General features: G+C 39.8%; 1 protein-coding gene across 2 annotated transcripts in view; it reads right to left on the bottom strand.

Moving 5' to 3' along the window:
- Positions 1–14,135, bottom strand: part of SLC22A4 (solute carrier family 22 member 4) — an 81,349-nt gene extending 67,214 nt beyond the window's left edge. For both annotated transcript variants that reach the window (XM_036751972.1, XM_036751973.1), the window contains exon 1: positions 13,708–14,135. In XM_036751972.1, coding sequence (XP_036607867.1) covers positions 13,708–14,100 — 393 coding nt within the window. In that variant the 5' untranslated portion in view covers positions 14,101–14,135. The remainder of the gene's footprint in view (positions 1–13,707) is intronic.
- Between the last annotated feature and the right edge of the window lie 232 nt (positions 14,136–14,367).

Consider the following 14,367-nt stretch of genomic DNA (forward strand, 5'->3'; position numbering starts at 1 on the left):
TTAAGTCTTTTGTAGTTGACTTGAATGATAACATTATTTAGAAGAGCTTAGTCATCCACAGTTACTCTTCCAATGATATTGCTGCTACTGTATATAATGTAATCCTAGTTCTGCTTGTTTCACTCTGCATTATTTCATGCCAGTCTTTCCATGTTTTTCTAAAACCATCCTGCTTGTCATTTTTTATAGCACAATAGTATTCCATCACAATTAAATACCATATCTTATTCAGCCATTCCTCGGTTGATGGGCATCCCATCAATTTCCAATTCTTTGCTACCACAAAGAGAGCTGCTATAAATATTTTAGAACATATAGGCTCTTTTCCTTTTTGCCTTGATCACTTTGGGAAACAGATCTAAAAGTGGTATTGCTGGGTCAAAGGGTATATACACAGTTTATAGCCCTTTGGGCATAGTTTCAAATTGCTCTCCAGAATGATTAGACCAATTCACAACTTCACCAAGAGTGCATTAATGTCCCAATTGTTCCACATTCCCTCAAACACTCATCATTTTCCCTTTTCTGTCATATTGGCCAATCTGATAGGTGTGAGGTGGCACCTTAGAGCTGCTTTACTTTGCATTTCTCTAATCAATAATGACTTAGAGCATTTTTTTCATATGACTGTACATAGCTTTGATTTCTTCATCCAAAAACTGACTGTCCAAATCCTTTGGCCATTTATCATTTGAGGAATGGCTTGTGTTCTTATAAATTTGACCCAGATCTCTTTATGTTTGAGATATGAGGCTTTTATCTGAGAAACTGGCTATAACTCCCCTCCTCTTTTTATGCTTTCTGTTTAATCTTGGCTATATGGGCTTTATTTGTATAAAACCTTATTAATTTAATGTAATCAAAATCATCTATTTTGTATCCCACAATGCTCTCTATTTCTTTTTTATTCATAAATTCTTCTCTTTTGTTCAACAGTTACTTGAAAGAAATGTATTTAGCCATAGAAAAGAAAGGATGTTTAACATGGAAATGTACAAGTTAGCATAAGTTGATTTTTTTTCTGGTTATTATTTATTTATTCAATATTTTTAGTTTTCAGCATTAATTTCCACAAGATTTTGAATTACAAACTTTCTCCCCATTTCTGTCCTCCCCCCCACTCCAAGATGGCATATATTCTGATTGCCCCGTTCCCCAGTCAGCCCTCCCTTCTGTCACCCCACTCCCCCCATCCCCTTTTTCCTTACTTTCTTGTAGGGTAAGATAGATTTCTATGCCCCATTGCCTATATATCTTATTTCCTAGTTGCATGCAAAAACTTTTTTTTGAACATCTGCCTTACAAACTTTGAGTTCCAAATTCTCTCCCCTCTTCCCTCCCCACTCACCCTCCCTAAGAAGGCAAGCAATTCAACATAGGCCACATGTGTATCATTATGCAAAACCCTTCCACAATACTCATGTTGTGAAAGACTAACTATATTTTGCTCCTTCCTATTTTATCCCCTTTTATTCAATTTTCTCCCTTGACCTTGTCCCTTTTCAAAAGTGTTTGCTTTTGATTACCTCCACCCCCATCTGCCCTCCCTTCTATCATCCCCCCCTTTTTTATCCCCATCCTCCTTCTTTCCTCTGGGGTAAGATACCCAATTGAGTGTGTATGTTATTCCCTTCTCAGGTCAAATCTGATGAAAGCAAGATTCACTCATTACCCCTCACCTGCCCCCTCTTCCCTTCCTACAGAACTGCTTTTTCTTGCCACTTTTATGTGAGATAATTTACCCCATTCTATCTCTCCCTTTCTCCCTCTCTCAATATATTCCTCTCTCATCCCTTAATTTGATTTTATTTTTTTAGATATCATCCCTTCATATTCAACTCACTCTGCGCCCTCTGTCTATATATATATATATATATATGTATATGTATATGTATACGTATACGTATATATGTATGTATATATGTATGTATACGTATATGTATACATGTGTATGTATATATGTATGTATACGTATATGTATACATATGTGTATGTATGTATGTATGTATGTATATTCCCTTCAGCTACCCTAATACTGAAGTCTCATGAATTATACACATCATCTTTCCATGTAAGAATGTAAACAAAACAGTTCAACTTTAGTAAGTCTTGTTTCTTGTTTGCCTTTTCATGTTTCTCTTGATTCTTGTGTTTGAAAGTCAAATTTTCTATTCAGCTCTGGTCTTTTCACTGAGAAAGCTTGAAAGTCTTCTATTTTGTTGAAAATCCATATTTTGCCTTGGAGTATTATACTCAGTTTTGCTGGCTAGGTGATTCTTGGTTTTAATCCTAGCTCCATTGACCTCCAGAATATCATATTCCAAGCCCTTCAATCCCTTAATGTAGAAGCTGCTAGATCTTGTATTATCCTGACTGTGTTTCCACAATACTCAAATTGTTTCTTTCTGGCTGCTTGCAATATTTTCTCCTTGATCTGGGAGCTCTGGAATTTGACAACAATATTCCTAGGAGTTTTCTTTTTGGGATCTTTTTTAGGAGGTGATCAGTGGATTCTTTCAATTATTATTTTACCCTCTGGCTCTAGAATATCTGGGCAGTTCTCCTTGATAATTTCTTGAAAGATGATATCTAGGCTCTTTTTTGGATCTTGGCTTTCAGGTAGTCCAATAATTTTTAAATTATCTCTCCTGGATCTATTTTCCAGATCAGTGGTTTTTCCAATGAGATATTTCACATTGTCTTCCATTTTTTTCATTCCTTTGGTTCTGTTTTACCATATCTCGATTTCTCATAAAGTCATTAGCTTCCACTTGCTTCAATCTCATTTTTAAGGTAGTATTTTCTTCAGTGGTCTTTTAGACCTCCTTTTCCATTTGGCTAATTCTGCCTTTCAAGGCATTCTTCTCCTCATTGACTTTTTGGAGCTCTTTTGCCATTTGAGTTAGTCTATTTTTTAAGGTGTTATTGTCTTCAGTATTTTTTTGGGTCTCCTTTAGCAAGCCATTGACTTGTTTTTCATGGTTTTCTCGCATCATTCTCATTTCTCTTCCCAATTTTTCCTCTACTTCTCTGACTTGCTTTTCCAAATCCTTTCTGAGCTCTTCCATAGCCTGAGACCAGTTTATGTTTTTCTTGGAGGCTTTTGATGTAGGCTTTTTGACTTTGTTGACTTCTTCTGGCTCTATGTTTTGGTCTTCTTTGTCACCAAAGAAAGATTCCAAAGCCTGAGTCTGAATCTGAGTCTGCTTTCACTGCCTGTTCATGTTCCCAGACAACTACTTGACCCTTGAGTTTTTCGTCGGGATATGACTGCTTGTAGAGTAGAGAGTACTTTGTCCTAAGTTTGAGGGGCTGTGCTGTTGTTTTCAGAGCTATTTCTATACGGCAAGCTCTGACACACCAGCGCTTCTCCTCCCCCAAGAACCACCAACCCAGACTGCAACTCAGATCTTAGCAGGCTCTGCACTCCTGCTCTGATCCGCCACTTAATTCCTCCCACCAGGTGGGCCTGGGGCCAGAAGCAACTGCAGCTGTAGTTCTGTCCTCAGAGCTGCACCACCTCTGCTGCCCCTGGGGTGGTGGCTGAACCTCGAGCTCCTTTCACTCTGTCCCCTGCAGTTTTCCCACTAACCTTCTCTGTTGTCTTTGGTGTTTGTGGGTTGAGAAGTCTGGTAACTGCCACAGCTCACTGATTCAGGGCACTAGGGCCTGTTCTGTCTGGCTCCCAGTCTGGTTGGTCTGGGCTCAGCCTGTGCTGGGCTCTGCTCTGTTCCGCTCCCAGCTCTGTGCGGTGCGGTAGACCTTGCCCAGTGACCATCCAAGCTGTCCTGGGCTGGAGCCCTGCTTCCCTCTGCTATTCTGTGGGTTCTGCAGTTCTAGAATTTGTTCAGAGTCATTTTTATAGGTGTTTGGAGGATCCTGGGGGAGAGCTTTAGGCAAGTCCCTGCTTTCCAGTTGCCATCTTGGCTCTGCCCCCCCAAATTCTTCTCTTATTCATAAATCTGATAGGTCCATGTTCTCTAACAGATTCATGACATCTCCCTTTATGTCTAGGTCATGTATCCATTTTGACCTTATCTTGGTAAACAGTGGAAGATATTGGTCTATACCTAGTTTCTGCCAGAATGCTTTCCTGTTTTCCCAGCAATTAAAAAATCAAATAGTGAGTTCTTATCCCAAAATCTTAGATCTTTACATTTATCAAACACAAGATTATTATAGTTATTGACTATTGTGTATTATATACCTACTCTATTCACTGATCTACCCTTCTATTTCTTAGCCAGTACCAGATAGCTTTTATAATTACTGCCTTGTAGTACCATTTAAGAACTGGTACTGCTAAACTTCTTTCCTCTACATTTTTTCCCACAAATTTCTTTGATATTCTTGTTCTTCCACATATATTTTGTTATTATTTTTTCTAACTCAACAAAATATTTTTGTAGTTTAACTGGGATGACACTGAATAAGTAGATTAATTCAGGTAGAATTTTCATTTTTGTTAACACATTGTTAACATTGGCTCAGGTCAACCATAAACAATTAATATTATTTAAATCTGACTTTATTTGTATAAAAAGTATTTTACAATTATGTTCATACAGTTTCTGGGTTTCTCTTGGCAGTCATATCAAACAACTCTTTCTGAAGATATCCTATTTGCCATTTCTTAAGGTACAATAATTCCCACCAGTTTGGGGTAAACTTCCTGCTCAACCAGATATTGCCAGGGACACTTATAGCCTGTAACATTCTGTATCTGCAGGGAGCAAGAATCAAGAACTCTCCTTAGAAAGCTTCAGGGTGGCTAGAAAGCCCCAGAGTGGAAGCCTTAAAAGCCTGAGGGAGTAACAGTATTCAACAATGCAGTGTATCAACTTGTGGGAGCAGGCTGCAGCCCTCAGAACAGAACAGCCTAGATGCAAGGTTTCTGAGTCCAATACTCTGTTGTGAAATATCAGAGAGGACCTTGGAGATCTAGTGCTCTGAACCTCAAAAATCTAGGTGATGTTTAATCCAGAGATCACCGAAAGAACCTAAAAGACTCAGAGCAAGACCAAGCAGGGTTGGCCATCCCCTCCAAGATTATGGCAGAGGGTGGGTAAGATGCTGGCCCTGGAATGAAGCCATAACTCAGGAACTAAAGCCAGATAGATGAATGTACCAAATAAAACACTATCCAGTTTAAAAAAATCATTGCAAATCTAACTTTCCTCAAACGGAAAAAATTGTTTTTCCATAAGGACTATATGACTGCCTAGAAGCAATTAAGCAAGAGATTAAAAAGAAAATCTCTGTAAAAAAAGAATTAGAATGAGAATAAGTAGCTTAGAAGAGGAAGTAGTAAACCTTGCTCAAGATTTGGAATCCTTGAAAACCAGAACAGACTAAACAGAAATCAGTTACTCCATGAGACAGCAAAAAATATTAGAACACAATGAAATGACTGGAAAATAGAAAAAAAAATGTTAGATACCTGCATAAAAACAGTTGACCGAGAAAACAAGTCAAAGAGAGATAATTTAAGCATCACTGGACTCTGTGAAAATCATGATTAAAAATAAAAATCCTGGGTTTTTCACAAATGAAAACTGCCAAGATCTATTAGATATAGAGGTCAAAGCAAAGATAGAAAGAATCTACTGATCACCTCCGCAGAGGAACCCCAAAAGGAAAAGTCCCAGGAATTTCATAGCCAATATCCAACCTCCCACAGCAAAGAAAATATATAGTAATCATCTGGAAAGAAACAATTAAAGTGTCAAAGAATTACAGTCAGGACCACACAAGGCCTAGCAGTTCCTACTAAAAACAAAGCAAAACCAAGAAACAAGAGAAGATTTAAAAATATAACATTCCAAAAGGCAAAAGATATAAGCTTACAACCAAGAATAATTTGACCCTGCAAAGCTGGTATCGTCCTATGGGGAAAAATAGGTCTGATTGTGCGTGCTATAAGAAATGATGAGCTTGTGGATTTTAGAAAAAACATGGAAAGACTTGTATGAAATGATGAAGAGTGAAATGAGTAGAACCAAGAGAATGTTGTACACAGTAACAGCAACACTGTTTTAAGAACCACTTTGAGTGAATAAGGACCTATGAAGGAAGATGCTACTTGCCTCCAGAGAAAGAACTGAAAAATAGATGTATGTATAGTATGGTTCTACATATATGTACATATGTATATATGTGTACTGTACATATGTGTGTATGTGTCTAATGGTAGCCATCTCTAGGGTGGGAGGGGAGGGAAGAAAAGAAAATAGGTTTTTTTAAAAAAAGAGGACTTTTGAGCAATCCTTATATGAAAAGACCAGAGCAGAATAAGAACATTGAAATATAAAAAAAGAGTCCAGAGAAACCTAGAAAGTTAAATTTATTTGAAAGGAGTTGTATGATGACAATGTAGTGTTCACATTGTAACAGGGAGAGAAGAAACAAGTGTCCCTTCAGAAGCTTAATATCTTCAAAGAATATTGAGGAAAATAAGAAAAACAAAAGTCTTGAGCAGGGATGGATTGGTTCTGTTTTAAGAGAAGGAAGAGGAGGGAGGATAAAAGAAGATAAACTCTAAAGTAGAAAGGAGGAAGAATAGGGTAGAATTTGCTGCTTTTCACAACAAGTGTGGGGAATGAGGAACCTCTCGGGGAAGCAGGTTCCTCTTAGGAGGTGATTAATGGATTCTTTCTATCTTTACTTTGACTTCTGTAACTAATAGATCTTGTCACTTTTCATCTGTGATTTCTTAAAATATAGTGTCCAGGCTTTATTTTTTAAAATTAATCTTTTCACAGTGGAGACATGGAGAAAAGGGTGAGAGAAGCAAGAATTAGATGACCCTCACTCACAGCTTGTACAGAAATACATCCAACTCAACAGGGAAACCAATGGGGATAGGTAAGGGAAGTTAAGAAAAATCGTAATACTGAGGAGGGAATGATCACAAGCAAAACAAACGTTCTAATTTTGAAGAGAGAAATTAAAATGGCAGGAAGAGAATGCAAAGAACTAGAATCTAAGGGGATGTGTGTGTGTCTTGTATTGCCTCTTAGATAACTGGAGAATGGCTGAACAAATTGTGATATGCTGGTATAATAGAATCTTATTGCAACATAAGAATGACAAAAGAGATGCTTTTTAAAGAATCCTGAGTAGTATAAACTGATGTAGAATGAAATGAAGAGAAACTACAGACAATACCATCAACAAGAGAAACAACTTTGAAAGATACAAGGATTCTGACCAAAGCTCTGACCAACCATGTCTCCGGATCACCTGTGATGAAATATGTTTCCCACTTCCCGACAGGCAGGTGATTAACACAAGATGTAAGGATATGCATTTTTGGAGTTGGCCACCATATGATTCCTTTTGTTTGACCTTGTTTATTTGTTACAAGGATTTTTTTTCCTTTCTTAGTTAATAGGGAGGGGAATAAAAAGGAGAAGTGGAGTTAGTGATGACATGCACACACAAAAAATGGAGGCCATTTCAACATTTTAAAAAATCACGTAGAAGAGAACAGAAGGAGGCTCAGAAGAAGCACAAACTAGACAGTTTTGAAAGCATAGAATTTATATATATATATATATTTCAAAAATCAAACAGAATGAAATGGAGACTCACAATTTCAGATAGAATCCTCTTTTTGTATTCTGCTATGTGAATGGATATCCTCTTTTTCAATGTCTAAGTTCAGAATAACAGAATACCACCTATCTCACAGGGCTATTGTAAGGATCAAAGGAGATATGTGTAAAGTGCTTCGCCCAGTGCCTGGCATATAGTAGGTGTTATAAAAAGGCCTTTTCTCTTCCCCTAAAATTTTTTTTTAAAAAAGTAAATAAGAACTCATGTCTGCCCTCAGTGAGTTTCCATGAAATAGGAGAGGCTAGGACAGGTTTGCTAAAATTCATTACTCTGCAATAAATATTATACTCCCTTGCTCTATAGTTTTTGTAATAATAAAAGTAATACCAATAATATATATGTACATATATCTATATATACATGTAAGTATATGTATATATATACATATATATGTGTATATGTACATATGTATATGTATACATACACTCTTTCTCTAAACACACACACACACACACACACACACACATTTGTGTCTAATGGTAGCCATCTCTAGGGTGGGAAGCGAGGGGGGGAAAAAGAAAATGGGCCTTTAAAAAACAGAGGACTTTTGAGCAATCCTTATGAGAAGATCAGAGCTTTTCTGAACTAAGTAATTAGTAATACCAAATAAGTTATGAAGTCTGAAGGAGGAATATAATTTCAAACTGAAGGGAATCAGCAAAGGTTCCCTAAAGGAGGTAGTACTGAACTGAGCCTTGAAGGGAAAGTAGCATCTCAAAAGGTATTAGTGAGAGCATGGACATTAGTGTGAGCAAAGTCTTGGGAGTGGGAAAATGTGGGACATGTACAAAAGATATCAGGTGATCCCACTTGGCTGCAGGATTGTATATGTGGAAAGAAATAGTGAGAGTTGACATTGGAGCAGTTGGACTTGCCAGATTCCTGAAGTGTCAAGCTAAAGAATTGAGATTTTATTCTGTAGAAATTAGAGAACCATGAACGCAATGATCAAAAGACTTATGATGAAACATGTTGCTCTTAGCAGAGAGATGATGGAGTAGTACAGATCAAAGCACCCACTTTAAGGCAAGAACATGGACTGAACCTTCCCTCACTGTCCTCATCCACTTGATTATGCTTATTTGTTACAAGGGAGAGCTTTGATTTGGAATGTGTGTATGTGTATCCGTGTAGGTGGGGTGAGTTAATGGGGAATGACAGATACAAAAAAAAGAGAAGAATATCAAGAAAATATAAAAAAATACATAAGAGAAAATCAAAATAAGTTCAGAAGGTGATTAAAAAGGGTAGTTTTGTTACTATCCTTCATTTTCAAATACTTTTAAAATAATTACTTTTGTATACAATCCTCTTTTTTGTCTTTTGCACAGAGAAATGTTTGTTGATGATTGCTAAGTTTATAAAAAATTCAATCTTCAAACTGATATAGAGAGCCATCAAATACTGTTAAGCAGAGGAATCATCATTATAAGAAAGTCCCCCGCACCCAGGCTGTGAGGACTGATGCTGAAGTTAATGTAGTCAGTCTTCTCTTTCCCTTTCCCACATCCTCTTGCTGGACACATCCTGCCAAGGTCTGGCAGGAAAGTCTGTTATAGCAACTCTCCAAGGTGAAAAGAAGCTGAAGAGAGGAGTGGCTTACAGCAGCTTTGGGGTGATGAGTCATTAGGCACCCAAAGAGTGCCCTCCTGGAGGAGAAAATTGCAAACTGCCTGCCTCTCCCAGAAATATCAGGTTTCTCTCTAGTAACAGAGAAAAGGGCAGATGCTTTGGTTCTGCCAAGTTTTAGGCTGTTTCCTTGGTAAGCCTTTATTCACCCATTACTGTTTTCGTGGCACAAACTTTCTCTGGCATCTGGGTTGTCTTTGTGACCTTCAAAGAGTTATAATACCTCTCTAGGAGGGGTTCCTAACCTTTTATCCTGGATCCCTTTGACAGTTTGGTGAAGCCTATGAACTTTTCAGAAGAATGGTTTTAAATTCATAAAATAAAATACAAAGGAAACCAATTATATTGAAATAGTTATCAACGTGTGTAAATATGTATTCTATACACATATGTATACAGATATGTGTGTATGTATATATATATATATACATGCATGCATATACATATACACACATACAGAGGTTTGTGGACCCCATATTGCTATCTTTTGCTGTGTAGGAACTCAACCTTAAAGTGGTACTGGATACAAATGCCACCCTCTCTCCATCCACCATTCAGAATATAAAATTTCAGCAAAAATTTAGAAACATGCCTTTGTTCCCCTTTCCTGATTCTCTTCATTCACCTCCCTTCTACTCTCCTTTTTTCTCATTCACCAACCAATAAAGGAAGGAAAAAAGAAAGAGAAGTGTCAGTGGGGAAAACGAGGTGAGCCCAGGTTCCTTCTCCATTGCTCCAGCTAAGCAGAATCAAACACAGTTTGGTGGGAGTTGCTAAGTAGGGCAATGACCATGAAGCCCTTCTAAGTACATTGAGTTTTGAGAGTGCTTTGTACCCTCTGTGCCAATTGTTCACAACCAAATAAAATGCTTTCTAAAACATGAAAGTTGCAGAGGCAGTTTTAGGCCCTTTGAAAAAAACAAACCAAAAACTATCAATTATAAACTTCCAAAAGCAGAATGGGTTGCCTTCAGAGGCAGAACTCACTTGAAGTCTTCAAGAATTGGGGATCTTTAAGCAATAGGCTAGGACAGTGGTTTCTACTGTTTTTGTTCCTTGAACCCCTTTCAACTACAAAAAAATGTGTTGTGAACCCGTAGAATAATTTAATATATAATTTACTAGTTATCAATTAATATAATCATATGTAATATTCTTTTAGATCTATTCATGAGGTACTTATAACTACAATAACTTTTGTCCAAAAAATCTCATGATGGTTTTGAATCACTAAAGAAACAAATCTATAAGGCTTCAAACACGCACATGCTTGTCATTGAAGAAAAATATATTTGTAATATGATCAGGCAATTACTTATTGCTTAAGGCATTATTAAAGAATTTTTAGTGTGACCCTCTTGGGGTTCCAAGCCATTCAATGGTCCACACTTGGACCATTGTCATAAATCCCAAGGGGTTTGAGAACCACTAAATGGGAAGCACTGGGCTAGGATATCAGTTGTTGGGGATGTTATAGAGGTGGTTTTTATTTGTTAATTTGTTTCTTTTGTTACAAAGGCATAAGCCTCTGGGATCCCTTCCAAATCCCACATTACATGAAAAGGGATAATGCTGAGCTATTGGAGCCACTATTGGGAACATACTCTGAGAGTTATCTAAAATAAAAGAAGATATATTCTGCAGGATTTTACATGTATAATTGATATCATATACCTGCCTTCTCAATGAGTGGGGTAAGGACTGGAGGGAGAGAGAGAATTTGGAACTCAAATTTTTTTAAAAAGTCACAAATAAGTAATAAATTTATTAAAAACAAAAATTAAAAAAGAAGAGCTATCTGCTTAAGATTTTCATAGCAGCATAATTTGTAATTGCAAAAAATAGAGTGCATCCTAAATGCCTAGCAAGAGGGGAATGTTTAAATAAATTGTGATACATTAATGTAATCAAATATTAGAATATAATTTAGACAATGTGAATCAGGAATATAAAGAAATCTGGTAAGATTTATTTGAAATAATGCAAAACAAAAAAATTGTAACTAATTCGGAACATATTAGGAAAAGCCAATGAAAATGAATAAACAAAATATTTGATGAGAACTTAGAGTGACTAGAATAGCAGTGTACTTTATGAAGTGAAATTAATTTGTTTACAGGAAAGATGTTTAAATAGGAGGAAATAGTAGAGATCAACTCCTCTGTCCATCCCCTTTCTCCACTATTCCAACAAAGATTTAAGAAGAGTGCCAGACATAGTAATAATTGGGAAATCTAAGAAGAAACCATAGTGGGTTACTTAAAAACTCAAGATCTAGAATCTGGACCACAGGCAAAAGACTAAGTCAGGAGCTGCAGAATAGAGGTAGGCCTACAGTACTATGCAGTCCCACCTTTCAGCCCCCTTCACTCCGAAAACAAAGACTCGGGAGGAGAATAAGCACTTTAGCACAAGAGGTTCACAAAACCTTTCCCAAGTCACAGACTCCTTGTAATTAGTACTGATGTTGGAAATTAAGCTGCTAATAAAATAATTATTAAGAAGGATGGAGCCAACAGCAGATAGTTAGGCAGAGCCCCTGGCTTCAGGGGTTGGGAACCTGAGGCCTCCTGGTTTAGATGGTTTGTGCTTCTGAGGCTCCAGCCACATCCGGCCCTCTAGGTCTTCAAGTCTCATCTTCTGACTTAATCCAAACTTCACATAACAAATCCTTTTTTAAGCCTTAGACAAACAACTCCAGATAAAGCAATTGGCAGCTAGTAGCTGCTCCAGGATCCATAGAGAACCTGACAAATTACATCTCCAGGACCCCACAGCAAAGACAATACTGGGTTCTGAAGTTTGTAGTTGCTCAGCATAACAATGGGAACAGAGTAAAAGATGGAAACAATCAAATCAGCAAAAATAAGTTTCTTTCTTCTTAAACCTCTGACTACAGCCTCCTAGGTGATGACAGAAACACACTTTAGAACTAGAATATTCTGCTGAGAGGAAAGAACACCGAGTAAAGGGGTTTTCCTGGATTGAGAAAAATGAGGGGGAAGTGTGATTGTAAATTCCTTTAACAAATATGAAGAAAGTGAGGCAGCTAGGTGGCGCACCCACCCTGGAGTCAGGAGGATCTGAGTTCAAATTCAGCCTCCAAAAAATCCCCCAAATATGAAGAAAGTACAGTAGATACTAGGTGATACTATAGTGTGAGGAGGATCCTGGCACAGAAGACAGTGGAGGGAATTCTCATACCCGGAGTCCCCTTCCTTGACATACAAAATCAGATGGTTTCCTGACTTCCATTAGCATATCAATAAACAAGTACTTTAATTTTATAAACTTCAACAAACACTTATAAGCGTCCATGCTGTGCAAATGCTGGAGGTAGAGACAAAAACTGAGAGTCCCCGACCTCTTTCCCGCCCCGCCTCCCAGCTTACAGCTTGGGTATGAGGGGGATTTAGAATTGAATAGGCAAATACTTCAGTGACATTTTTGATAACTGTGTGTGAAAGTGAGAATAGAATTCCAGAGCTTTTCAGACTGGGCACTCAAGGCAAGCCCCAAGCAGAAGAACATCACCCAGATGCCAGACGTGGAGAGAGAGAGAGAGAGAGAGAGAGAGAGAGAGAGAGAGAGAGAGAGAGAGAGAGAGACAGAGAGAGACACGGAGAGAGACACAGAGACAGACAGAGACAGAGAGACAGAGAGAGAGACACAGAGACAGACAGAGACAGAGAGACATACACACACACATACACACAGAGAGAGATCGAGAAGAGGGGTGTCAATGCAATGCAAAGTCTGTTTGTTTGTGTTTAGGGCCAAAGGGACTGGGGGGGAAAGGGGATGAGAATTAGCCAGAATCTGTTATCGCTGCAGGCAGGCTGCTTCTGGGCACTTTGGAGCCAGGGTGGAGCTGATCAACCACTCTTTTCTCTCGACCCTGCCATTCCCTTGGAGGAGAGTTGGGAGTGAAACTTCCCCTTCCTTTGGACTGTTTCTAACGTAACACTGACTCAACTCTTCTACCTCAGGACGGTTGCCGCCTGGGGCTGTTGACATGCCAATATTTGGCTCTTGGGAAATGGGTCCAGACCTAGTTATGAAACTGGAGGAAAAAGGCGTGCTGGTAGTAACGTTTGGCCGTTTGTTGGCTAGGCTGTTCTGGCGCGGCTTCCCCTCTCTCCAGCCCTGGGACCCGCTTCTGTCGCAGGGCCCCCAGACCTGGCGAGTGCGCTGGGGACATACATTAGCTCCCGACCCTAAACCCGCTATTCCTTACCAAGACGCATGCCGCACGCCACACACCGCACGCTCCAGGCTTTGCTGACACCCAGCAGCCACCCTGACTCAGGCACACAACCCCGTAGCACACAAGCGTGGAGTCTCAATGACATGCGCCCTCAAGCTCTACGGGAAAAGGCAGCTCTGGCTAAGGGATCCCAGAGGGAGAGCCCACGCGACTCCAAGGGCTGCGGCACCCCCTCATCCGGGTACGGCACCCACCTCAGTGATGATGGTGGATAGATACGTGTCCTGGCTATACTCCCAGCCGTCCAGGCAGGGCTCCAGCTCCACCTGACTCAGATTCACGTCCCTCCCGGGCACCAGCCCCAGGGCCGAGAAATTGATCAGAGCCGCGAGCTGGTAGCGCTGGCACTTTCCGGGCACCTCGTGGCCGTCTTGCATTTGTAGCGGGATAGTGTAGTTTCTCCACTCGCTGCTCAGGTTAGCCGAGGCGGGCACCCGGCAGTGGTGCTCCGGGACCCCCGCCAGGAACACTATCGACATACTATTGAAGCCGTTGGGAATGATGCTGGCGCTGAGCAGGAAGAAGATGAGGCGCTGGAAGGGTCCCCACTCGCCCAGAAAGGCTGTCACCTCGTCGTAGTCCTTCATGTCGCAGCTCGGGGGAGATAGAACGTCCCTGGGAGAAAGACTATGAGACCTGGCGCCTTTATTGACTGAAGCCCCGCAGCTGCGTGGGGAGGGGGGGGGGGGTTAGTGAGGCGGGGCCTCCCCAATCTGCTTCTTCCTCTACCCCCCTCCCCTTGCGCTGCCCTGGACACAGGGAGGTACTATTGGTCGGCTGCTGTTCAGAGTTCCCTTTGCCCCGCCCCTTCCCACAGGATAGGAGCGGGGGCAAGGTCTCTAGGCTGGAGAGCT

The sequence above is a fragment of the Trichosurus vulpecula genome, chromosome 3 (genome assembly GCF_011100635.1).
Source record: "Trichosurus vulpecula isolate mTriVul1 chromosome 3, mTriVul1.pri, whole genome shotgun sequence".
Classification (NCBI taxonomy): Eukaryota; Metazoa; Chordata; class Mammalia; order Diprotodontia; family Phalangeridae; genus Trichosurus; species Trichosurus vulpecula.